Source organism: Rutilus rutilus (genome assembly GCF_951802725.1).
Source record: "Rutilus rutilus genome assembly, chromosome: 4".
Classification (NCBI taxonomy): Eukaryota; Metazoa; Chordata; class Actinopteri; order Cypriniformes; family Leuciscidae; genus Rutilus; species Rutilus rutilus.
Window position 1 is genome coordinate 33056206 of NC_140212.1, and position 27898 is coordinate 33084103.

At 39.6% G+C, this 27898-nt stretch overlaps 1 protein-coding gene across 1 annotated transcript; it reads right to left on the reverse strand.

Moving 5' to 3' along the window:
* Positions 1-14169: 14169 nt before the first annotated feature.
* Positions 14170-27804, reverse strand: LOC311289057 (coiled-coil domain-containing protein 63-like). The gene is made up of 17 exons (XM_084406817.1): positions 27617-27804; positions 27042-27170; positions 26663-26961; positions 26370-26533; positions 25480-25660; positions 25297-25392; positions 24096-24209; positions 23945-24012; positions 20010-20170; positions 19429-19557; positions 19266-19348; positions 18912-19080; positions 18622-18785; positions 16482-16597; positions 16261-16348; positions 15107-16165; positions 14170-14784 (listed from the first exon to the last, which is right to left on the reverse strand). The coding sequence occupies exons 5-16, from the start codon at positions 25510-25512 to the stop codon at positions 16067-16069; spliced, it is 1320 nt and encodes a 439-aa protein (XP_084262943.1). The 5' UTR covers positions 25513-25660; positions 26370-26533; positions 26663-26961; positions 27042-27170; positions 27617-27804; the 3' UTR covers positions 14170-14784; positions 15107-16066.
* Between the last annotated feature and the right edge of the window lie 94 nt (positions 27805-27898).

The window sequence follows — 27898 nt, forward strand, 5'->3', positions numbered from 1 at the left end:
TTTATTTCAATGCTTTACAGGCTTTAGTGTGTTGATTCTTTGACGGAATTGCTCAAATAAACGCTTTTTTCTCAAATAAACCCTACCACCGCACCACTGCCGGTAGTTGGTCCATTACCACCGCGGTGGTAAAAAAAACTCCCACCGTGACCGTCACAGCCTTATAACCCGAAAGTAAAACAGATAATTTTATAATTAAATATTGCAATACTTTGCGCTACTGTATCTATATAATTGCGTGCGCAAAATATTGCGATACTGAACAGAATCGATTTTTTCCCCCACCACTAATTTTCAGCCCTTGAAATTACTTCAGTTTTACAGCCTGAAAATGATCTGAGAAGCAATATTTGGACATTAATATAATGAAAAGTATTATTCATAGGCATTATCTACTTAGATATATTTTGAAAAATAAAACTTGTGATTTGCTTAAATATCTGATTACGAAACACAATTTTTGCTGTTTATAGCATTATCTCTTTTAATGTGATAAAAACGCTAAATAATAATTTTGACTATGTATTGGTATGTAATTTACGGCGATGTAAGGTGCTGGAAAAAGCTTTAAAATGGACCTTGAAAGTGCTTGAATTTGACCTTGGAAAAGGTGTACGAACCCTGTAGACAGATGTTTCTGTGGTGAATGCAGCGCATCTGTCTCCCTGCCAAGAAGCCAGTCCTGCCAGAACTGCGATTTACCTCCAGTATTTATGATGAGTTCTGCACGTTTGATTGGCTGTTGTTGTGTATAACAGCACTTCAGAGCAATCAATGAATTATATCACACATTTATGCCAACTGATTTCTTATGAACTGATGTTTATGATTTGTGACAATTAATGTTTAAACGTTGCAGTGTTTATAAGGTATTATGATTTAGACTGATTTTAAGCTTTTAAATGACCCTCTTACCATCTTAAAGTACCATCTGTGAATATGTACAATAACAGTTTAAAAAAATGATGTCCAGAAATCTAGAAATGATACATTGTTGTTGAATTTATTGTTTAATGAGATCTACTAGTATATATTGTTAATGGCGAGAATTTTCACGTGAATAAATGCATAGATCTGCGTCCTTTACTCATGTAAACTAATGGGCCAGAGTCAGAGGTCCTGGGTTGTAATCCGCACTCATATATATATATATATATATATAATTTTTTTTCTGGAACAGACATGTATGCATGTTGTCATTCTTTATTAAAAAAATAAAATAAAAAATAAAACACTGATTGATTGTTGATATCCTGTAAATTTTGTGGTCTTGATTTTTAAAGCTGCAGTCCACGGTTTTTCCTCTTTGTCACCATCTCTGTTCGAAATCTGCAATTGCAGTTATTTGCGGAATTATCAACTTTACGTGGGTTGTGCCTCGACACGGCACAGTACGGATGAATCCAATGTTTTAAAGGGAATGTGCGTCAATCACCACGCTGGTAGTGTGGATACTGTCATTCGCAATCACAGATTCTACTTTTTTGGAAGTATGACCAACATAAGAATTTTCAGAAATTTCTGACCAACTAAGGGGGAAAAAGCATTGCAGTAAATCGCGCTGATTAAATCTAACGATCGCTTATCATATCACGTCAAACCGTGCAAATTATACATTGTACTCAAATTGTTAATGTTAACAACATCATTGCGTGACTACATTTAATGCCCTTCCGATATTTATCCTTGTTTTCGCATGGGTCCGGTTGTAATCTCTTTTTTTCTCCGAAGTCTTTCGCGTTTTACAACGAGTGAATCTCCAGTTGTCACTGGTGATTGTCGTTTGAACCTTTCTAGATCCGCCATCAAATTTATAAGTTTAATTATATCAAGTGCTGTGAGAAAAGGCTATAAATCTCCACCTCCAGCATCCTCGCACTCAACATAGCATACTAGCCGAGACTCCTTCTTTATGTGTACAGATGTGATGTAATGACGTAAAGACATGCTAGAATTTCCCCTGGAAATCCACCAGTACCACTGGAATTAAAAACATTATTACAAGCTTACCGTTTTGAATCGAGCTAGGGCAAGCAGATAGTTTTGAACACTGGCTGGTTATGTACTTGCTCAATTTATTTTGGATAATTTTTTAATCCAAAAAAGCTATGAACTGTAGCTTTAAGTATATAAAGCTAAACTAAATGTAAGCTTTAAAATGACCCTCTTACTATCTGTGAATTTACCTGGATCTTCTCTGAAGTTCACAAGAAAATATTCTTAATGTGTAAAATTGAAAGGTCCCATGACATGGATTATTTTATTATTTTATAATGTGTCCTGGTGTGTGACAATGGTGTGCCCTTATAATGTTAGTATGTTTTTAAGATAATTTTTAAAAAATAATTTAGAAATAAAAGGCATTTTTCCTAGCCTGATTTTAGCCTCTGATTTGAACGCTCTGTTTGAAGGGGCGTGTCTGCTGTGAGACTTCAGTGTAAACGCCCAGTGCTGTGATTGGCTGACATGCTTGCATATTAAATAGCTAGCATTACATGTGGAACTCTCTCGAATATGCTTTTACGATTACAGCTATTATACGTTTTTACTATTACAGCTATCGAGATTAATGAATCGTGAGAAGTTTTTTTTAAGTATTTAGATCTATTCCCATCAGTGATGAGCATTGAGCAGATGACAGCCTGTTGATCGCGTGAATGAAGATCTTATCATTGCAACGCAGTTTCTGCACTCTCCCTAATGATTTCAATCATGCAAACATGAGGTAAGTACAGTAAGAGCTTCGTTGTGCAGCGTAACGGCGTCATTGATTTCATAACGAGTTTTGGCAAGTGTCCAGATAAACTCGCGCTGTGTGATTGACAGCTTGGGCGATTGGAAAGGGATTGTTCTTTGATCGCTTTCTGTATATATTTTAATCACAGTTTAAATAAGATTATTTTTATCCTACCAAGAGAAACGATGTGAAGTTGATATTTTAGTCACTGGCTTGATTTACTGATGCATAAACAGTATTGAACGATTTTGAGAGAAAGATTATCTGTCTGAACTTGAACAATTACACATCAGAAATTCACATAACCCACTGGTTCTTCAGAGGCTTGGATGAAGGAACTAAAAAAATACTTTTGTGTTCATTTGTACATCCAAACACTGAGCAACTGCCATGCTTCGCTCATTTGCAAGCCATGATGTCTCTCGAGGAAAAAACAATATCGGGCTCGCGTAGCCAAATTGTCTGTTTGCGGGCAAAGCAGAGAAAGGGGAGGTAACCTTTCCCTTTATAACGACATAAGGGGAGATTTCAGATTCGCCCGTCTGAGCTTTCATTTTCTCAAAAATACCCAGGGCTTGGTTTACACCTATCAAAATGTCTAGCCACTGGGGGACCATAGGCAGGCTAGGGGAACTCATATTAATGTTAAGTGACATTTTTATGTCATGGGACCTTTAAATGAGAACACTAGTGTGCTATTTATGAAGGCTATATCCTTAACACCATGCATATCTGCTGACTCTGTTGATTTTCTCCTTGATTCTTTTAACTCAAAAGTTAAAAGTGTAATTGATGATATTGCTCCTGTGAAAGTTAGGAAGAAGAGTGGCAGACAAAAAGCACCTTGGAGAAAATATGAAAAGACAGTGCAGAAAAGCAGAGCACATTTGGCGGAAGACAAAACTTGTAGTCCATTATAACATCTACAAAGACAGCCTTCATGCTTTCAACTAGGCAAAGCTAAACAGACGTTCTTCTCAAATATTATAAACAGCAATTTAAACAACGCACGCACTCTTTTTGCTACTGTAGAGAGACTGACAAACCCCCCAAGCCCAGATTCCCAGTGAAATGCTCTCAGACAGCAAGTGCAGTGAGTTTGCTTCTTTCTTCTCTGAGAAAATCAATAATATCAGAAAGTTGATCAGCACATCCTTGAGTTGCGCTGGGGTCAGACAGATCAGACCACCTGAGAAAGTAGTTACTATGTCTGACTTCAAAGAAAATGATGTCAAAATTTTGGAAGCAACCGTACAGCACCTTAAAACATCAACCTGCGCTCTTGACACACTTCCCACATCTTTTTTCAAAAGTGTGTTAAACAGTTTAGAAGCAGATCTTCTAGAAGTGGTAAATGCCTCACTTCTCTCTGGGAGTTTTCCAAACTCCCTGAAAACTGCCGTTGTCAAGCCCCTCCTGAAAAAGAACAATCTGGATAAGACCATATTAAGCAACTATAGACCGATCTCAAATCTTCCTTTCATAGGTAAGATCATTGAAAAAAATGTCTTCAATCAGCTGAACCAATTCTTATGCTCGAATGGATACTTTGACAATTTTCAATCTGGTTTCCGACCGCACCACAGCACAGAGGCAGCGCTCATAAAGATAATAAAAGATATTCGCTTAAATACTGATTCAGGCAAATTATCAGTGCTGGTGCTACTCGACCTCAGTGCTGCACTTGACACTGTCGATCATAACATACTTCTTGACAGGCTGGAAAACTGGGTGGGGCTTTCTGGGATAGTCCTAAAATGGTTCAGGTCATACTTGGATGGGAGAGGTTATTATGTGAGTATAGGAGACCAAAAGTCTGAGTGGACATCCATGACATGCGGAGTCCCTCAACGCTCAATTCTTGCGCCACTCTTGTTCAACCTGTATATGCTCCCAATGAGCCAAATAATGAGAAAGAACCAAATTGCTTACCACAGCTATGCAGACGACACACAGATCTACTTAGCCCTATCGCCTAACGATTACAGCCCCATTGACTCCCTGTGCCAATGCATTGATGAAGTCAACAGTTGGATGTGCCAAAACTTTCTTCAGTAAAACAAAGACAAAACTGAAGTCATTGCATTTGGAAACAAAGATGAAGCTTTCAAGGTGAACGCATACCTTCACTCTAGGGGTCAAACAACTAAAAATCAAATCAGAAATCTTGGTGTGACACTAGAGTCAGACCTTAGTTTCAGTAGTCATGTCAAAGCAATAACTAAATCAGCATACTTTCATCTGAAAAATATTGCAAGAATTAGATGCTCTGTTTCCAGACAAGACTTAGAGCAGCCGTATCACCCTGTAGCCCAAGACTGGTTGCCCACTGAAGCTAAGCAGGGCTGAGCCTGGTTAGTACCTGGATGGGAGACCTCCTGGGAAAACCAGGTTGCTGCTGGAAGAGGTGTTAGCGAGGCCACCAGGGGGTGCTCACCCTGTGGTCTATGTGGGTCCTAATGCCCCAGTATAGTGACGGGGACACTATACTGCCAAAAGAGCACCGTCCTTTGGATGAGACGTAAAACCGAGGTCCTGACTCTCTGTGGTCATTAAAAATCCCAGGATGTCCTTCGAAAAAGAGTAGGGGTGTAACCCCGGCATCCTGGCCAAATTTGCCCCTTGGCCTCTGTCCATCATGGCCTTCTAATCATCCTCATATACTGATTGGCTTCATCACTGTCTCCTCTCCACCAGTAAGCTGGTGTGTGGTGGGCGTTCTGGCGCAATATGGCTGCCGTCGCATCATCCAAGTGGATGCTGCACATTGGTGGTGGTTGAGGAGATTCCCCCCTTCCATATGTAAAGCGCTTTGAGGTCTCAGAAAAAGCGCTATATAAATGTAACGAATTATTATTATTATTATTATTATTATTAGAGAAACTTGTGCATGCTTTCATCACCAGCAGGGTGGATTATTGGAATGGTCTCCTCACTGGCCTTCCCAAAAAGACCATAAGACAGTTGCAGCTCATACAGAACGCTGCCGCCAGGATTCTGAGCAGAACCAGAAAATATGAACACATCACACCAGTCCTCAGGTCTTTACACTGGCTCCCAGTTAGATTTAGGATTGATTTTAAAGTATTATTACTGGTATATACATTATTCAATGGCCTAGGGCCTCAATACATTGCAGATATGCTCACTGAATATAAAACCCAACAGATCACTCAGATCATTAGGATCATATCAGCTTGAAATACCAAGGGTTCACTCTAAGCATGGCGAGTCTGCTTTTAGCTATTATGCCAGCCGCAGCTGGAACCAGCTTCCAGGAGAGGTCAGATGTGCTCCTACAGTAATCACATTCAAATGCAGACTCAAAACACTTCTGTTTAGCTATGCATTTACTGAATGAGCACTGTGCCGCTGTTCGTCCGACTGTTTGTACTGTGCTGTATTTTATTTTACTTTTCTAAACTATTTTAATTATTCTTATTTCTTTTTATTATTTTAATTTCTTCTATGTAAAGCACTTTGAATTGCCATTGTGTATGAAATGTGCTATATAAATAAACTTGCCTTTCCAAACTTGCCTTGTTGTACCACGGCGTTGGACTATTTTCTTGAATCTTCTTTAAGTGCAATGGAGCAACTGTGTCTAAAGTGCTGAAAAAGAGAGAGTTAAAAGTTTCTGTTGCAATATCGAGTTCTTCTAACCTATCCGGGATGCTGAGATGATGAAACTGATCAGGAAGATTATTGATAAAGCAATCTTTAGTGGCAGAAGTGATAGGTCTCACATATTTGTAACACAGAGTCTGCTTTGCAGCCTTGGCTAAATGTAATTTACACGATACTAGATAATGATCTGAGATGTCATCGCTCTGCTGCAGAATTTCAACGGCATCAACATTTATTCTGTGTGATAATATTAGATCTAGAGCCCTATTTTAACGATCTGAAACGCAAGTGTCAAAGCGCAAAGCTCAAGTAACTTTGTGGGCGGGTCTTGGCGCTGTTGCTATTTTCCCGGCGGGATAAATGACTCTTGTGCCCGGCGCAAATCTAAAAGGGGTTGGTCTGAAGTAGCTTCATTATTCATAGGTGTGGTTTGGGCGTAACGTGAAATAAACCAATCAGAGCGACATCTCACATTCCCTTTAAGAGCAGGCGCGCTTGTTCTAAAGTGGATTCCTATTATAACGGCGGATTTGCCAGGTGCACGACAGGAGCGGTTAGTAGTAGTAGTAGTAGTAGCTTTATTGGTCACTAGTCACAGGTACCAGCGAAATTCCGCCATCAACCTGTCCATACAAACATACATACAATATGACAAGGGGGAAGACAGGACAGGAAGACAGAGCATTGAGGAAAAAAATACAGCATAACATGAGGAGAGGTGAGGAGGAAAAAAAGGCAACCCCCAGACTATGCTCCTGTAAGGAGTACAGTTTGGGAACAGTAAAAAAACACCTCAGCAACATTAGCACATAATCAGTACACAACATGAACACACAAGACTTGCAACAGGGGAGGGGAGTGGGGGGTGGAGGTAACCCAGCACAGGCAAGCAGCCATCCGGTCCTGCAGCCATTTTCGGCGCTGGTCAGACCCGCCTGTCAGACTGGGGGTACAAAGCGTCGAAGGCGAGGGATGGGGGGTGGGGGAGGGTGATTGCATATCTGTGTATATGTAAGAGTCCGTGTATGTGTAGGCCTCGAGAGTCGCTACGCCTGACATCCTAATCTAGGTGCTTCAGTCCGCAGGATGTCATAGCGATACACAGCAGTTGCCATGGAGTCAACCTTGATCAGGTCCCAGACAGAGTCAACAATCAGCAGGTGTCAGTGGGGAGTGGGGCAAGGAACGCAAGAGCGTCTCGCTGCAGTGCTCTCTCCAGAGGGAGTTGTTGTTGCAGCAGCAGCCTCGGCCAAGGCCAGTGCTGGTAGAGGGGGGCCGAAAGCAGATAAGATTGGGGTTGTTTGGTCTTGGGACGAGTAGCCGCATTCCAATTTACATAGCTCCTGGTCCATTTGGGTCTCCGAAACGATCCATTTGCCTTTGCAAAGCTGTAAGCTTCTCCAAGATGTTATCAATATTTTGGTTCATAGTCACCAAAGTCACAGTCTGAGTGCTGACAGCTCTGCCCACTGCTTCAATCATGACAGGCAGCCTTGTGGGGTTTTGGACAGCTGTCACCGTCTTCTTAATTCCTCGATAAACCAGGGCAATGCCTAATCCAAACAGCAGAAAACCTGTTATCATGGTTCCGAAAAGGTAGATATCTTCAATGTCCTCCACGGAAAGAGCCGCCAGACACACGACCCGCCACCTCTCCCACGCGTCCATCGTGTAGCCAGCTGCGAACGTTCCGGCAGGGCAGTCAGGTTCCCCCGAACCCAAGCTTCTCGTCGAGAAGATGGTGTCAATTGCGTTGAGAGACCAGTTGATCAAATCCATAATTTCTTAGTTTGGAGAGCAGTGCGGAGAGAGTCTCTCAAAGTACAAGACAGTAGACTAGACGAGACGAGAGGAGCAAAGCAGGGGAGATAAGGGAGAGGAGGGTAAGAAAATCCGACCGCCTTCGTTGAGAGCCAAAGAGAAAGTTCAAAGGTTCAAGGCCGAGGAGACCGACGTTCTCGTCAGAGACGTTGGGGATGGAGAAACACACCCAAATTAACTTCGGTTAAACAGGCGTATGATAATTTGGGTAAATGTGTAAGCTAGATGTATGCTTTTATAATAAAATGTCTATCTATCTATCTATCTATCTATCTATCTATCGTAATAATGTATGATTTGCAAAAATGATAACTGCTGCTTCTCTGTGTAGATGAGAGAATCAAAGTGTATGCGCGTTGTGCACACGCTACATTGATTATGGCCAAGCATGCGCCCTTAAAATAGCATATGAATAACATGCGCAACGCGCCACTGACTTTAAACTGTTTTTTTTTCGGTCAGTGGCGCAATTGTTTTCTAAACCTGTAAAATAGCATGAGGGAACGTTTGCGCCGGAACACGCCGCCTCTTTGCGCTGAACCGCCCAGGGGAGCGCAAGTGTATTTCTTAGTTAACCGACGTGCGTCTGTGGAGGGAAAAGTCCGCTTTGCGCGGGTGCAAAATAGGAATGATACATGCGTCGGTGTACAAAGTAAGTTGCGCTGGGTGCAAGATAGTGCCCCTAGAGTATGATTATTACAATGAGTAGGTCCTGACACATGTTGTCTAACTCCAATAGAGTTCAGAATGTCTTTCAATGCCAATCCCAATGCATCTTTTTCATTATCTACATGTATATTAAAACACCAACAATTAGGACTTTATCTGCAGCCAGTACTAACTCTGATAGAAAGTCAGCAAATTCTGTGATAAAGTCTGTATGGTGCCCTGGTGGCCTGTATACAGTAGCCAGCACAAATGTTAAACATGATTTATCATTTACACTATATATTGCTATATTAAGCAGCAACACTTCAAAACAATTATATTTGAAACTTGATTTCTTAGTAATTCTGAAGATATGACTATAAATTACAGCAACACCTCCCCCTTTGCCTTTCAGACGAGGTTCATGTTTATAACAGTAATCTTGCGGGGTGGACTCATTTAAAGTAATATAATTGTCTGGTTTTAGCCAGGTTTCTGTCAAACACAACACCTCTAGGTTATAGTCTGTAAACATATCATTAACAATGAGTGCTTTTGGAGTAAGCGATCGAATATTCAGCTGTTGAACATCAATAAAAATTTTACCCTTGAATGGGTTTAGACGTTTTTTGTATGTTTTTGTATGTTTTTTGTGATGGGATTTATCTGACCTTGGTGACGCGAGGCCGCTAGCAGACAGTCGGTTTAGCCAGTCTGTCTGCTTCCTGACCTGAGCCCCAGATTGTCATGCTTTATCTCTAAGACTATGTGCCATATTACTAGAGAGAAGAGCAGCACCATCCCAGGAGGGATGAATACCATCTCTTTTCAACAGGTCAGGTCTGCCCCAAAAACTTTTCCAATTGTCTATGAATTCTATATTATTAAAGGGACAATAAGTAACTTTTTTGGTATTTTATTATCTAAAATCAATATTTTTTTTCATAAATATGTCCTCAATGGTGTACAAATACCTCGGCCAATTATCTGACTTATCCTTATAAATGAAGAATTTATTATCTTTACATACATGTGACGGGTAGGTTCACGGAGGCTTCCATGTAGTTCCGCCATCTTGCAAAACTATAATAGCAGATAGGGACAAAAAGTACTAAGCCAACGCGTTTCCACAACGCGCTTTCGTTCAGAGCCTGCCAGCAGAAACGCAGGTGCATAGCAGAGAGGCGCTTGTCTGGATTGCATTGTTATTATGGACCATACATATGCCGCGCCACAGGAGAAGAAAACATCGTCGTCAAAAAAGTCAAAAATAGAACGTAAAAGGAAACGTGACCGTAGATTACAGAAAACAAGAGTTAATGTCGGGGTAGCTTTTTCCAGGTGGAAAGAGCTAATGCTGGAGAAAGATTTCAAAAGAGACGCTGAAGTGGCCTGCTTTCTTCTCGACAGGTAAGTCAGTGTTACAATCTTAATTACAATCTTTGTTATTTGCTTGGTTGTTATTATATAGTTAGACGAACATTTATAATTAAAAGTTAAACAGGCTAATGTTAACTTACTTGATGAATAGCAGCTATTGAGTAAAGTAGCGAAGGTGCTAAAAACAAGGTTTGTAAGTTTTACTTTTTGTACCCTAGAAATTCTATACAATTATTTTAACAGAGCATATGATTTTTCTTGCATTATTTGCACACCTAAGGCTACCAAATTAATGTTATCTGACATTTTCTGTTATTTATAACTTATACTGTGTTCTCGCATTGAGTAATACAGACGCATACAGTAATTCAGTATGTATGCATCTTACGTGTATATAGTGTTATTTGTGAACATGTTGAAGAGGGTCAACAACTGCTGTAGTCAATTTGCTTTTTTAGTATGATTAATTGGTCAATAAACCTTGATCTGATTTTCCCATCTCATTTGTCCAGTTATGAGAGTACCCTTTTGATTAGAAACACATCAACCCCCCTCAAGGCAAAACGTTCTCAAGTGGCAAATGCTCCAGCATTGTCAAGCATTTCAAGTGGAACAGATAGGTAAGTCATTCCATGGAAATTATTCTGTAATTGTTCAGGTTTCATATAAAACTTGTATCTACCTATATCTCATAGTGTGTTACCATTATTTATTGTAGAGATGAACATATGAGTGCATCGGAAATTGAAAAAAAAATTTTTTTTAGTTCTTTAATCTGTGTCCCTTCTCAATTGCATGTTTTCATCTGATACATGTTTTAAATTATCCTTTATTCTCTTAGTATGCATGTCATGAGTATTGTTGAAGAGGAGTTGAATGAAAATGCCTTCATTGACCCCATGAACAGTGTGTAAGTGGGCTTATATTCTATTCTATCTTTTGATTTTTATTGAATTTATTTTATTCATTCATTTTTTTTTTCTTACAGGATTGATACCTTCCAACCATTTCATTGCAGTGAGTTATTTATTACTACTTTTTACTTTGTGTTGAGTTTTTACATTTTAAAAAGATTCAGTGCTATTTTGAAATGTTTTTGTATTCTTTTAGTTCACACTGATGATGCGGGTGATAAATAAGATCATGGTTATATGGCAACAAATAATAGAAATAATTCAATTTTTCTGTGTATGATTCTTGATTTTCTGCTTTCCCAGAATGGGTGGTGCACTGAAGGGAGCACAGGTAATTGATAATCTGCCAACTATTGGGATTGATGAGACTGTGCATGATCTGCCTGATTCTGAAGTTCCTCTTGATGAGCCCTTGAGTCACAAGCTGACAATTTTGCCAGGCCCTCAGAGAGGATGACATTGTTGGCGTCAGAGCAGCAGTGCTCTATGAGAACTGCTTGAGGCAGCTTGTCACATTTTTAACTCTGCCCGTGAACAGATGCACTGGTGTCTTGAGGACTGGTTTGGTGTGTGACAGTGTTGCCCCCTTTTCAACAAACATCGCCATCAGGGGCACTGCAATGAGTGTTGAATGGGTAAGCCTTTCACATCACATCAAAATGTATGGTAACAGACAGCACTGTATATGCCTTATGAATTTATACGGCTACCCTTATCTTACCAGATCTGCCCCAATGGATACTGCCTATGGCGGTGGAACTCACAGCCTGTGTTGAAGTTTGGCATGCAGGCTGGGGACTTTCTTCTTTCCACAAACATTTTACTCTCTGGAAACAACTACACTAAAGTTGCTCTCCTATTTAAATTCATGAACATGCAAATGGTAAACAGTAGCACACACTACACCATCCAGGAAACCTACTGTGTTGACCCTATTAAAGATTTCTGGGAAGAGAAGAGGTCTGAGGCCATCAGCCGACTAAAAGGGAAAGATGTTGTGCTCCTAGGTGTGTTTATTTTTATATTTGACCTTCTTCTACATAAAAAGTTATGTTACTATTCAATTAAACTAATTTTGCAATCATCTATCATACAGTTGTTGTATTTTTAAATTACCTTTTTTTCCTTTAGGTGACGGCAGAAATGACTCACCAGGGCATTCTGCCCAATACTGTAGCTACACAACCATGGAGCTTGACTCTAAGGAAATCATCCATGTGGCCACTGTAGACAAGCGGCAGACCAACTGGAACTCCAATATCATGGAGAAGGAGGGTTTTATCCAGACAGTGGACAAGCTTACCCAAGAGAAAAAGGTAGTTGAGTTCTGCACGGATGCTCATGTCCAGATTGGAGCCCTTTTGAGTAAGTGGTCAGATTATAAAATGTTTGAATACAAATATTGAATTGCTGATTGAGACACTTGGGACTAAAATTATTACATGCTTCACAGACCCAGACAAAGGCAGATATAAGGATCTGAGAATTCACCACAGCCTGGACATGTGGCATGGTGCCAAAAATCTGTGCAAAAAAATAGCAACCGTAAATTATAACACTAATCTAATTTTATTAATAATGAATTGTACCTTCCTGCATGTCGATGGAATCATTTTGTTATGTTAGATCTCCATCAAAATATTTACAAGGACCAACTTCCATTGTTTGTGTTTTATTAATCACCATAAGGCAGGAAAGGTGAAAGGACAGTCTCTTCTCCTTCACTGGCTGAGGGATATAGTAAACCATTTCTGGTGGTGCTGCAAGACAGCAGAAACATTTCAGCAGTTTCTTGTAAGCAGAAGGAATGTTATAAAAAAAAAAAAAGGTAATAATGCCATGATTCAAATACTTGTGATATGATAATGTTTTTGTGTTTATTTGTTTTACTTTCCTCAGGCACTTTGGATTGGAGTTCTGCATCATGTTTGCAACAATCACACCTGGGAAACGGGAAGCTGCCAACACGATCACCTTGAAGACACTCAGGATAAAGAGTGGATTGAGAGAGATTCCAAGAGCCATAAAGCGCTAGTGGAGATCGTCCTCAACAAGCGCTGGCAAAAGGATGTCCACAAGTATCTGCGCTTCAAGTGTGGGGACATGCCATTTAAAAAGAAATGTAACAGTGCCACAACTCATGTGTGGGTGGGTGTTTTTAGGGTCCAATTTTTTCATTTTTTTTTTCAGATCGACTGCACATCTGGAGTCATTTCAAAACCACATTCTAATGTATGCCAGCAAGCGCCAGGCCTTCACTCCCTGAGTGTATGACACGAGAGTGTTGCTCGCAGCACTGGACTACAATTTTCACCGCGAACGGCCAACATACAGAACGGCTGAGGGCCATCAAGTGTATGTCAAACTCTCATCAAAATTTGTTGTAATCAAATAATTGCATATTCACAATATAAATTTTGTATTCACAAGTATGACGGTTTACTTCACAGAATGACTAAATGACTTGTAATAATTGTCTTTTGTGAATTTTAGTTACAGAAAGAAGTACAATAAAAATGCGAGGAGATACAGCCTTTACGCCATAAAGTGTCAAAAATCATATGATTACATCACCGAGTTACAAGCACGCATCTTGCAAGGAAGAGTCAAAAGCGGAGTTGGGATGCCGCGAAAGAGGTCCCTAAGAGCTGATGACCCAAGGCGGCTTGGTGTTGTGCAACCGATACCGCCACCACTGACATCAGAGTTGGTAAATACACAGGTCAGCAGAGGTCTGGGTAAGTGTCAAACATCTACTTGCCTTTATTGTAGCCCATTAACTTAGCCTCAAACTGATACTGAATTTTGTGCACATGTCTTTCACAGGATCAGCCTTCCATGCTGTTTCCAACTTGGAGACAGATTGAGATGTTGTTTTGCTGATATTTGAGTTGTAAATGCATAATCAAAATTCATTGTAAATAAATCTATATTTGTGTTTTCAAACAAACTTCTTTTAAATCTTTTTTTTGTATCAAAAAGTTTTTGCACATAATTGAGTTTTTTTCTCTATCCCTAGTGTAGAGCAAATACAGCACAGAGTCCATTGAAAAATGTTTTGTTTAAAATAAAGTTTGAGGTCCACAGAACTTCAAAGAATACAAAATATATAAATTGATATAACTATTTACAATATTTAAAAAAATGTTATTAGATCCCTGGAATGTAGCCGGTGTATTGTCCCTGAGGGTCTGGGAATTTTTCCCTAATCCTGCAAACACAGCAGCTGGGAATGACTCTCCTGTTCCCCTGTCCTAATGAGCCATGCTGCCAGAAAATAAAGTGTCTGTAAGCTGCATGTCTGTATTCACGGTTGTCATCACCAGGCTCCCTTACATTTCCAAAAGCAGTGAGATCCTCCCGGTACTGCCTATGTATCCGCAGATATCCCTCATCCAGGCAGTATTGTGTAAAATGAGGAAGGAGGCTCACACAGTGGGCATGGTCTTGTCCACAGCATTTCCGCTCCCTGTCGGTCGGCATGTCTCTGCAGTGGCTACAGGTACACCAAGGTACCCCCAGAACCTCCGCAGATGTTGGAGCACCATGTCTTTGCTGATGCTCCATCAATATATCAAAGACCAGACCCGGCTGCCTCTCTAACAGTCTACCTGTGAGGCATATGTGATCGTCAAGGCTCATATCCTGCAGAAGTCTCTGAAGAAATGAAAGGAAATAAGATAGGGTTAGTCCATTAGATATACATGTAGGTATTAGATAGACCTATATAGTCACAAGGCAGAAAAACATGTTTTGCAGTATATTGCACTGGAGGCATTGCAGGGATCTCATGTATCAATGTTGACAAAATACAATTTTATTTGTGTGCAAAATAAATCAGTGCTCTCTGTAACATTTTATTTAGCTCTCCTTTTTCAAAAACAATCCATTAGCTCAAGTTGTGAATATTTTGCTACGTGCATAGAACTGTACAAACAATAAAAATTCATTGCTATTGCTAAACATAAATTGTACAAACCTCGGTCGCTTCTCTTCTCTGCCTTTGTAAACTTTCAATTCTATCAAGATCGTCTCTCGTAGCTGCCGGGCATCTTTGTCGTCGTGGTATTGACTCTCGCTCTCCTCCTCTTCCTCGTCGTCCAACTCCTCGTCTAGATCCCACTGATCCACTGCCTCTCTGTCCTCTCCCTCTCCCTCTACCTCTCCCTATTGTTGAATCATCTGATGATGATATCTAACAATACACATAATTCAGAAAATATACCGAATAAAGAAGGCATAACTCCTAATTACAGTATTTCATGTTTTTCACAGTCAGTAATTCCTAATGTAACATTCGTATGTTTGTTGTCATGTTGCAGTTTGTTTGAAATAACACACCTGTTCACCTGAAGGAAAACTCGACGAAGTGCTATTAGAAGACATCCTGTCAAAGCTTTTTGGTACATATCGCCTACCGTAGATGCAATGCGCATTTGAAAACGCGAGGCGCTGGAGAGCAAAATTAGTTTGATTGCAAAATACAAATTCACCACTAGATGGGAGTAAATCTTACTTACTGTCCCTTTAAGCGGACACCACCTCGACAGCCAACCATTAAGTGAATACAATCTACTGACTATCTCATCACTCCTGCTTGCTTGGGAACTAATGTGGTCGGAACCAAAGTTTACTTGACTGCGCTCTCTGGAATCCTCTCAAGTGGAGCACTTCTACATTCCGATCGGTTGCCGCCGAAACGCGTTATAGCTCATTACCATAAATTTGACCTGACTTCAACTCTCCTCGCCACTCTCACCATCCAAGATGCGCCGCCCTCGCCGGAGCTCGCGCAGTTTCAGCCGGCAGATCTAGTCTGGATTAAAACTCACCCTCTCTCATCTGACACCTCTGCCAGTGGGAGGGACCAGCTGAAATAAAAAAAAAAATAGGGCTGATAAATTACACAACACACACACACACAAATACTTAGTGTGTCTTAAGACTTCAGCAAACGCTGTCTGCTGCTAGACATGGTCCTGCTCTTCTTTTTCCCATCTTTGCCTCCTCCTGCACGCAGAGTTTCTTTACGCATGACCTGCGACAGAAAACCCACAAACACCATTTAACTGTAATGCAAACCATTGTTAATGAATACATCAGAATGGGAAAGAGCTATGCTGTGTGCCTTACATTTCTCAAAGCAAGCTGACGGAGTTCTTCGTGGGTCAAAATTCGATCCTCCTCACAGTCCTCAAAGTCCTCATAATCACAGCTTAATCTTGCACAATAAGACCAGGAGCATATATTAATAAAACAATAAAGTCATCATTTCCACCTATTTTGTGTACTTTTGTTTTATCTCCATAGACTGTGTCTATAGCTCAACATACTGTATGAGAAGCTTCTCTCACCTGGTAATGGGCCTGAACGGACGTTCCTGAAGGATCTCTGTGTGTCTCAGCACGTCTGGTTTCTGACCCAGCAGGACCTGAGCAACCTCTTTCAGGTCGCAACTCTTCTTCCGGTCCTATTTATTAACATTAGTTACACCACTGGTCAGCATTTCAGAATAAGTACTTTTATACTTATCAAGGATGCATTTATTTGATAAAAAATACAGTAAAAACAGTGAAATATTATTGCAATTTAAAAGCACACTTTTCTATTTTAATACATTTTTTAAATGTAATTTATTCCTGTGACCAAAGCTGAATTTTCAGCATCATTACTTATCACCAAATCTGAGTAGAAGCAAAATGATGCTATTTGGCAACGGTAATTCCAATGCTCAGGAATCAATTCAGATAGAGGGTGTTGTTATAGAGCGGGAGCATGAAATCTAATTCCTTGGAGTTATTATAGATGATAGAATTACTTGGAACTCTCATATTAAATACATAATCACTAAAATATCAAGAAGCATTTCAGTAATTGCAAAAGTAAAGCATACTTTAAACATCAAAGCTCTGCATACTTTATACTGTTCTCTGATCTTGCCCTATTTACATTATTGTTCTGTGGTATGGGGTAGTACTTATATAAGCACATTAAAACCAATAGTAATGCTGCAAAAAAGAGTTATCCGATTAATTCATAAAGTTGTTTTTGGACCACACAAACTCATTATTTTTAAAATCAAAGATCATGAAGTTTTATGACATTGTTGAGTTCCAAACAGTTCAGATGCTATAGAAAGGTTCCAAGAACGTACTGGTTGTTATGAATTACGTGATGAATTAAATTTTAGGACTCAGAAACATAGCGCAACAAAAAGTTTTAGCCCTACAGCTAATGGGGTACAATTGTGCAATAACTTGGAGATGGACATGAAACGATGTCCAAACATCAACCTGTTCAAATATAAATACAAGCAAAAGATTTTTGAAAAGGTTAGAGAAGAATAAATAAATTGCCATTAGGGGTATTTCTACCATGATCAGACACTGCAAGTGTATATAATCTAATTAATCAAATTATAATCAATATAATATATAATCAAATTATTATTATTATTATTTTTTGCTGTTGTTTCCTTGTTGTTGTTTTGTTGCTTTTGCACTATGTTCCTTTGTACTATTGTAAAATGAGAATTTTTATTGTATTAATTTTGGGGGAGGGCGCTTTTGCTTCGGTCCACTCCTTTTGAGCAGAATGTTTACTGCTCAAATAAACAAACTAAACTTAACTAAATTACTCCAGTCTTCAGTGTTAGTGCACGCTGGACTAAAAGACTTTACACACACACACACACACACACACACACTATCGTTGTGGTGTAACATTGTATTATTGTACATTTTCTTTTGTTTTGTAAAATACACTTGGGTTGGCTGCATATTTATCAGTGTTGCTTTAACACTATGGCTGTGTTCAAAATCGCCCCCTATACCCTCATTCACTATTCCCTAAATCACTCCACTAATATAGTCGAGTTAAAGGAGTGAATGAAAACGAGTGAGTGAATTCGGACATTGAGTGCGCCGGAAGGGCTGCCGGTTTGCATCGTTTGTGCTTGATGCTTAATAGTCATTTGAAACTTAGCAAACTGGCAGCTCTAATAATAAGAAACTCTTTATCACAGTGCATTGTGGGATTCAGGGTTCCTACACATATTCCATTTAAAAATGCCATAATTTTCCAGACTCAAATTACTTAAAAAAGTGTGCAAAATGTGTAGGGCAGTACATTATATTTCAAGGCCTTAGGTCTGCTTTAACACACTGCTTTAACACACTTTAATGGCGGCCAAGAAACCACACCGTGAAATGGGCTGATGGTGCAATAGGTGGCTCAGTGTGCATTGTCTATGCTAAGTTTAATGGTTTCCCAGAAACCCAGAACACATAATCTTTTCCATAATCTGCTTTCTTTTTTCCATACTTTTCCAGACCTGGAAATTACTCAAATCAAATTCCATACTTTTCCAAACTGCGTAGGAACCCTGGGGATTGAATGTGTGCACTCAAATAGTGCCCTATTTAAGGCTACAGGGGGTGATTTCGGACACTGCCTATGAAATAACCTGTTGGTACATTCTGGTCCTTTCTGTACCTTATAATTAATGAAGGCTTGAATGATGAGCAGTTCACTGATTCTCTGCTCCACCAGGCTGAGGTACTTCATGATGTTACTGTGTTTGATGCTAAAGGAATAGCCCAGCACGTCTAACACCTGTGTTCGGTCGCAGTCGATCTTTTGGAACACACTGTCTGTCCCTAGAATGACATCAACATAAGCTTTACTGTATAAAAACGCAAGTATCATTCTTCTTCTTCTATGTTGTCATTTTTTATTCTTCCACGTGATTATGTTAACGCATGTTTGGGTGATTTTACTAGTACCTGTTTTGATCTGATCAAGGATCTTGCTGATGTCATCAGCCTGGGCTTCGTGCTGTTGAGCTTGCGTCTCACACTCTTGCTGTAGTCCCTTCAACTCTTTTAATTCCACCTGAATTTTCTGTTCCTTTTGGACACATTTCATGTGGATCCGCTTCATCTCTTCTCTAATCTGGAACAGAATCAACACAAAAAATGGATTCCTACTGTTGTGTCTGTATAAAAATGTGAATATGAATAACATTATGCTCGGTGCATGTTCATTTGGCCCAGGTTGGGGCAAAAGTCTGTTTACAAAGTTCAGTTCATCTTGTGAACGGGTCTTTATTTGACTAGTTCTATGATTCACACACTGACCTCCTGGATTTGCTTTCTCGCTGTCTCAACTTTCACGTTCTCATTCATCATAAAGTTGCAAAGAGAAAAGTTCTGGTCCTCAACTGTTAAGAAACACATAAAGAGTTGTAGCAGAATGCATTGCAATCATTTGTCTGCACAAAACAGAAAACGTAAAGCTCACCGTGACTGAAATGTGTAGCCAACATCTCCAAATGATCTTCCCCAGTCAATCTCTGGATCTCCTGGAAAACCTCCTCCAGAGGGTCAAACGTCTCGTCTCCGGCGTCTGCCCTCCTCCGCTCCTCCATCTCTGCCATAATAGAAAAAATAGCTGGATTCAGAATCAATTAATCAATCAGTCTGTTACAGAGTATAACAAAAGTTTGGGATTAGCAAGTAAATTCTATTTTTACTCAGCAAAGTAAATTAGATCTGCAAAATAGATCTGCTACACTGCTGCATTTCCAACACACCACTGTGAGCAAGATAGAGTACAACACAGTATTCGTTAATTAGCCGTAGCTGATGTGTACAGGCGGAGGGTTTCTGAAAGCGTATTTGAAGGCTGAGCAGCCAGCTCATTGGCTACTGATACAGCAGGAACCAATCAGCTGTGCCCAATAGATACAGATGTGATTGCAAACAGAGTTAAGGGCCTATCAGCCGGCGCCATCTAGAGTTTCATGACAGAACTTTGTCGGTAGTGCACACAATTTAACCGACAACAATTCTTGGTTACAAATATTGCTCTCTGACCTCATCTGCGTCTCTTGTCAACCATGGCGGTTCTCTCCTTGTTCTTGGTGGTCATGAACTTGTTGAGTTTGTGTTTATGAGAGATAGCTCTCTTCAGCTCCTCCTTCTCAGCTGAGTACTCCGCAAAATCCTTCTTCATCATGGCAACTTCGGTCTGTGCCTCCTCTCTGAAATACACACATATATAAATAGAACCGTCTACAAATGTCCAAAACACGTACTGAGGGCGAAGCGATGTGTAAAACCATACAAAATAATAACTCTTATTATGCGTGTCATTACGTCAGTATCAGTATGTGCTTTCTGCCATGCACAGATAAAAAAAGTCACTGAACTTTTGCTGTGCAATTGTAACTCAATGAGCACTCAAACACACCAAACCAACACATACTAAAAACACACACAAAACTGATTTTGCACGGGCACTTTGCACTAGTAAGGGACTGTTCGTTATTTATTTAAGGGGCCACCGGAGGAGTTTTGAGATCTGTTGTCAAAAAAGACATGACCCTCCCTTCGCCAGCAATAATTTTTTCTATGACCCTCCAAAATGATCGTGAAAAAAGGCATGACCCTCCCCGATAATTTATTGATTAGCCTACTTCTGCAAAGATGTTCAGATAGCCATTGTTTTTTTTTTTGTTTTTTTTTACACCATAAACTCTTGCTTTCTCATCTTACTAGGGCTGTAACGATAGACCAAACCCACGATTTGGTTCGTATCAAGATTTTTGATTTTAGATTTGAAAAAAATCATGTTTTCGGTGCTGATGCGGTGTGACTCTTCAACATGTGGGTGGCGCTGCGAATAAAGCATCTAAAAGCTGTCACAAAATAACCGGCAAAAGTAATGATTATTAGCCTAATATATCAGATATAGCAAATATAGCAAGGAGACATTTTAATTGTTTATTAATAAACAGGTGTTTTCTGTGTCGACTGCAAAGATGAAGTTGACAATGAAGTTGACAATGCGTCGCGATCTTCTCAGAACGCGCCAGAGAGAAATGCACATTTCAAAAGCAGAAAGCAGTCTGTTTTCCTTCGTTTTGAATTGTTCTGTTTAAAAGCAGACATTTAAAGCTTTATATATATTTCTCAGGTCTGTGAGGCAAGTAGCATAGCCTACCTTACGCTGAATTTCGGTTAATTTATGAGACAAGAGTCCAGTTCACTCGCCCGCGCCTCCGTGTCATTATCACCTAGACAGTTCTACTATATTTACTTCTTAGGCTATTTATTAAATACAAATGAAACATTGATTAAAATTAAGATACAATTAATAAAGAATCGAAATTCACTTTAAAGAAAGGCTTTGTGCTTTCTGTTTGAGGTCTCTGGGATATTTTTAAAGTCGCTTTCAGACGCAGAGCAGTCATGTCTGTAATGGAGAACTGTCACGCCCGTAACATTGTTTTTATTTTATTTTTTCACATAAATGCGAACACGAAAAATAAAATAAAAATAGCCTAATATTTGATGTTCTGTGGAGGCCGATCTTTATTCATCCGGTGGGTATAAATCTTTTGGTTTGCACAGTGTAATTTATAGAATAAATATTTTGCCACCTAAAAGTTAAAGATTTTTTATCACGTCACATGTGTATTTCCTAGGGATGAGCGAGTACAGCATTATCTGTATCTGTATCTGTATCTGTTAACCATATGAATTATCTGTATCTGTACTCGGACTGGGTGGGGCCTAACCCGGAATTGGGCGGGATTTAACCCGGCAGTGGGTTGGGTTGTCTTGAAATGGGCGGGGCTTTAACCGGCATGTTATTTTAAGCATGCAATTGATATGGGTTGATCAGAAATTGTTATATTTATTGCTGATTAGAAAACTATTTACATGACAGCATCAGCATTGAGCTTCAGATCAATGGTTTTGATCACGATAACAAACGAACTACAGAACAAGTTTTGCAACAATGAATACAACACATGCGGTTGCAATTATGAAGTAAAATGTAATGAACAAGAGTTTTCATCTCAACTAGGGCTGGGTGATATGGACCAAAAGTCATATCCCGATATATTTAGGCTGAATTTCGATATATGATATATATATATCCCAATATTTTTTATTTTTCATGTTTTATTTTTTTCAAAATTTGTTGACACACACACTGAAGTACTGTCCCCCTTTACTTAACATAAATTGTAAGAATATGACTAATAGTAAAGACTAGTACTAATAAACATTGGTCTATGCTATAGGGTATTAAAGTACAGTCCCAAACTAGTTTTTGTTAATACAATGTTGGTATGAGCCACCACAGTCATTTAAAAATATAAAAAAATAACACAAAGAAAAATAGTGGCATTTTGGGGTTAATATTGAAACGACAGTTACCATGGTGAATACACAATACTAACAAGAACTGTTAATGAAACATGGAAACTGCTCCTGGTGAATAGAATGAGAATTATACCTGCATTACTTTTATTTCGTGTAATTTACAACGTAACGGCGTTGCATGCTCGTAGTTTATTTTGCCCTTTATATACAGGATACACAGCGCGCGCCGCCGCATTTGCGCGTGCAATTGAGTGTGCGCTACTACGACTACAGTATAACGGCTGACAGGACAAGAAAGTCCGTTTTTCTGAGGTGAAAGACTTTATTTCATGTTATAACATAACATGCTCTAAACACGCACGCAAAGTGGAAAAGGATGGGCGGGGGCGCGGGGAGCAGTGCAGAGAGCTCCGGGTCAGCTGGCTTGGAGCAAGGATCACAGCGCAAATTTGAACTATATTGATGCGATATGGTCTAATTCCATATCGCATTTAAAAAAAAAAAGATATATATATATATATATATATATATATATTCTTTATATCGATATATCGCCCAGCCCTAATCTCAACATAACTTTCTTTTTTTTTTTTTATCCGAGCACAGATATTGACTCGTATTACTCGTATAATACTCGTACTCGACAAAAGTGCTTTATCCGTACCGGATACTCGTTTCAGCCGAGTATCCGGCTCAACTCTAGTATTTCCCTCATATTAAATATAAAACGCATTTGTAGACTGATATTTTTCTAATGTCTTGACTCCTTTCAGACGTTTCAACATATTGGTATTAAATGCATTTTCTGAGAATTTATATTTCAAGTTTTGACTGCAAATGTCACGTCCATAACACTGGAATCGCCCAATTTTAACGAATTTATCCTCAACTAGTTTTTGTGGTGTAGGTCTATGTATTTAATGTTAACTTAAATAATACTAATAGTAATTTAAAGATGTGGTAGTCCTACATCTTACACATCGTGGAAACAAAATAAGAATAGAAACTAAAATATGGTAGTAGCGCGCTAGCGCACATTCTATCAACTGCAGTTCTGGTGCCTCAGTCCCAATACTGTAAAACTCGACGTACGTTCACATCACATGTTAATGCAGTGGTAGAGGTACACTCACAGGACACTGTGCACTTATTCGCATTCACAAAAGTTCATTATTAGCTCGTGCTTTAAAGCTTTGCCGGGAAAAAATGTCTTTGGCATTCTGTTCTGACATGATGCACTTTTTCTAAGCACGAACTGAAGTGCGCGAACAGCGGCAAACGTGATTTTTGTTGGGTCAGACCCATCTGATATCGAAGGGGGGCTGATAACGCGAGATCAACATGTCATGGAGCTAAATGGAAAAAAATAGCACCAAACAAGCCACTTTGAAATGTTGCTATTTTCATGAATATAAAAGTTGGGTGACCCTCCCCTTAGACTTAAAAAAAAGTTGGATGACCCTCCCCTCAACAAAGAATAAAAAGACATGACCCTCCCCTATTTTCCTCCGGTGGCCCCTTCCATAAATACCGAACGGTCCCTAAATAAAAAACTAAAACAGGATTTTTTTTTTTTTTGAAGTTTTTCATGATTTTGTGAACTTTGTATATAAGCGAAGAAACTTAAAATCTCAAAGTACCTGTCATCAAAAGCTGTGGCTGTATTGTCCATAACTTCACCGATTTCCTTACGGACATCTCGCAAGACCTGAAAGAAAGACAACAGCACTTGTTTGACCTGTGTTCAATCACTGCATCCCTCACACTCATTAAACACCCAGAATGACCAACCTTCTCCCGTCTGCCATGCAGCTTCTGGAATCGGGTGCGTTCCATGTGAAGTGTCTTGACCTCTTCTCTGAGCTGGCTGTTCTTCGTCAGCCGTTTGTTACACCGATTTAGAGCCTGCAGGGACAGCAAAAACATTTAAGGAGAAGTTCATGATTTACTAACAGCTTTCGCCAGCGCAAACCCTCTTTTGGCGTTAAAAAACGACTGTCAGGATGTACTAAAGACACGCAGTGAAAAATGACCGTAGAATTATCGCGTGCGGCTGACATCATTGCAGATGCTTTCCCTTTCAGACACAGTATTTATGAGAGGAGAGTATTTATTGTATATTTCAGTCCGATCGAGTCAAATGCAACATTAGCTTAAATATGCATTGGTCCCAGGCAAAAAATTCTGCTTTATGATTGCGAAGAAATCTTTCTACAAATATAATTTTTTTATATATTTCACAAAACAGTCAAGTCATATATCACAAGAAAGCTCTCATTCTAAGGAATTTGTCTATTAAATCTTGTATCTTCTGAAAGAATAAAATGATCAAAATCATAAAGCACCTATTTTTCTATATTATAGCACAGACAACATATACTATAATATTGATCACATTCAGCAGTGTTTTATATCATTTCAAAGGGTTTTCTGTAAAATGACACTGGAATATTGCATATGTACCACTGTATATGGGTATGAGCAGAGTTTAGATTTGGGTAGGTGGAAATTACATAAAAAAAAAGGTAATATTCCTCCCTTCAGATTAATATGAACATCTTTTTCATTATAGAGAAAAAAAAATAATACTTTCCAGTGTTTGCTGGCATCTAGAGGAAACAGCCATACTTGTCTGCATGTTGCTAGAGCCCACAGGGCCTGAGTTATACACTTTCAAAAATGAATTTAAGATTTAAAAAAAAAAAAAAGCGCCTCTTTTTTGGGGGGGTTATTACAGCTCAGACAACATATACTTCAATGTTTATCACTTTTAGCACGGTTTTATGAAACTGTAAAGGGTTTCCTGTAAAATGACACCAAAATTGTCTATTTTGAAAAAAAGATGTGGAAGTGGGAGGCTTTCCCCAAAAATGGTCCAGGAGCATAAGAGGCTAAGGAACAAATGAACCGTTTTGTATGGCCAAATGTTTGGTGCCCACAGTTGTGTGTTCAGTGAAACTGCATGCTGTGAAATGTTTGATTCTCTGTTTACCCAGTCCAGTTTGTTCTGCAGGGTGTCGGTGGCCTTCTGAGTCTGGCAGGCCTGAGACGTTCTCGCTTCCACCAGTTTGTTCTCCATATTCATGATCTGTAAACAAAATGCATGCAAATAATCATACATCTGTAGCACCAACAGTGTGTGTTTAATAAGTTTAATAACTCTGCACATATGCACCTCCTGTTCCATCTGTGTTTGGGTCTGTCTCATATTATCTAGTTGATCCTCCACCGTGTTTCTTTGCTCTAGCAGAGCTTGGATTCTCTCAGTGTCCTGGCTGTCCTTCTTTCTGCGCGATCGGCACTCGAGCTCACGAAGAAACTCCTCATGTTCCTCACGCAGCCTAGAAATCTCCTGGCTGCGGACAAACACCACACAACAAACAAAATATGCTCAAACACACACATTCCATACAAGACACAATGCAATACATGTACTGTACACAGGGCTCGCAAAATCGCTCGCCCGACGTCCCGGGGCTATTGTGTTTTCCAGTCGGGCTACCAAAATGCATAACCGGCCTGGCCGACGGGCTATCTGAAATAGTGCTCGCTCAGTGTGCATTGTCTATGCTAAGTTTAATGGTTTCTCATGCGCACACGAAAGTCTGCATATTTTTTATTTTTGCAAAGATCCTTTTAGTGGCTCTGTAATACGGTGCTAAGAATATCACGAGAAGAAACCCAGAACACTTATAACCTGCATTTTTGCATAATGAAAAAGTGCACCTTGAATTCAGTTGTGTTAGACAATCACTAAACAGCTGCCATGAAAACACACTTCTATGAGACATTTTTGTTCATTAAATTCTTAATTGTCTATTATAGAAAACTAAACAGGGGCAATAGTCTGGAAATGCAAATATTTTTCCATAATCTGCTTTCTTTTTTCCATACTTTTCCAGACCTGGAAATTACTCAAATCAAATTCCATACTTTTCCAAACTGCGTAGGAACCCTGGGGATTGAATGTGTGCACTCAAATAGTGCCCTATTTAAGGCTACAGGGGGTGATTTCGGACACTGCCTATGAAATAACCTGTTGGTACATTCTGGTCCTTTCTGTACCTTATAATTAATGAAGGCTTGAATGATGAGCAGTTCACTGATTCTCTGCTCCACCAGGCTGAGGTACTTCATGATGTTACTGTGTTTGATGCTAAAGGCATAGCCCAGCACGTCTAACACCTGTGTTCGGTCGCAGTCAATCTTTTGGAACACAGTGTCTGTCCCTAGAATGACATCAACATAAGCTTTACTGTATAAAAACGCAGGTATCATTCTTCTTCTTCTTCTATGTTGTCATTTTTGATTCTTCCACGTGATTATGTTAACGCATGTTTGGGTGATTTTACTAGTACCTGTTTTGATCTGATGAAGGAACTTGCTGATGTCATCAGCCTGGGCTTCGTGCTGTTGAGCTTTTGTCTCACACTCTTGCTGTAGTCCCTTCAACTCTTTTAATTCCACCTGAATTTTCTGTTCCTTTTGGACACATTTCATGTGGATCCGCTTCATCTCTTCTCCAATCTGCGAACGGGTCTTTATTTGACTAGTTCTATGATTCACACACTGACCTCCTGGATTTGCTTTCTCGCTGTCTCAACTTTCACGTTCTCATTCATCACAAAGTTGCAAAGAGAAAAGTTCTGGTCCTCAACTGTTAAGAAACACATAAAGAGTTGTAGCAGAATGCATTGCAATCATTTGTCTGCACAAAACAGAAAACGTAAAGCTCACCCTGACTGAAATGTGTAGCCAACATCTCCAAATGATCTTCCCCAGTCAATCTCTGGATCTCCTGGAAAACCTCCTCCAGAGGGTCAAGCGTCTCCCCTTCGGCGTCTGCCCTCCTCCGCTCCTCCATCTCTGCCATAATAGAAAAAATAGCTGGATTCAGAATCAATTAATCAATCAGTCTGTTACAGAGTATAACAAAAGTTTGGGATTAGCAAGTAAATTCTATTTTTACTCAGCAAAGTAAATTAGATCTGCAAAATAGATCTGCTACACTGCTGCATTTCCAACACACCACTGTGAGCAAGATAGAGTACAACACAGTATTCGTTAATTAGCCGTAGCTGATGTGTACAGGCGGAGGGTTTCTGAAAGCGTATTTGAAGGCTGAGCAGCCAGCTCATTGGCTACTGATACAGCAGGAACCAATCAGCTGTGCCCAATAGATACAGATGTGATTGCAAACATAGTTAAGGGCCTATCAGCCGGCGCCATCTAGAGTTTCATGACAGAACTTTGTTGGTAGTGCACACAATTTAACCAACAACAATTCTTGGTTACAAATATTGCTCTCTGACCTCGTCTGCGTCTCTTTTCCTGTCCATCATCCATGGCGGTTCTCGCCTTGTTCTTGGTGGTCATGAACTTGTTGAGTTTGTGTTTATGAGAGATAGCTCTCTTTTCCTGTCCATCATCCATGGCGGTTCTCGCCTTATTCTTGGTGGTCATGAACTTGTTGAGTTTGTGTTTATGAGAGATAGCTCTCTTTTCCTGTCCATCATCCATGGCGGTTCTCGCCTTATTCTTGGTGGTCATGAACTTGTTGAGTTTGTGTTTATGAGAGATAGCTCTCTTTTCCT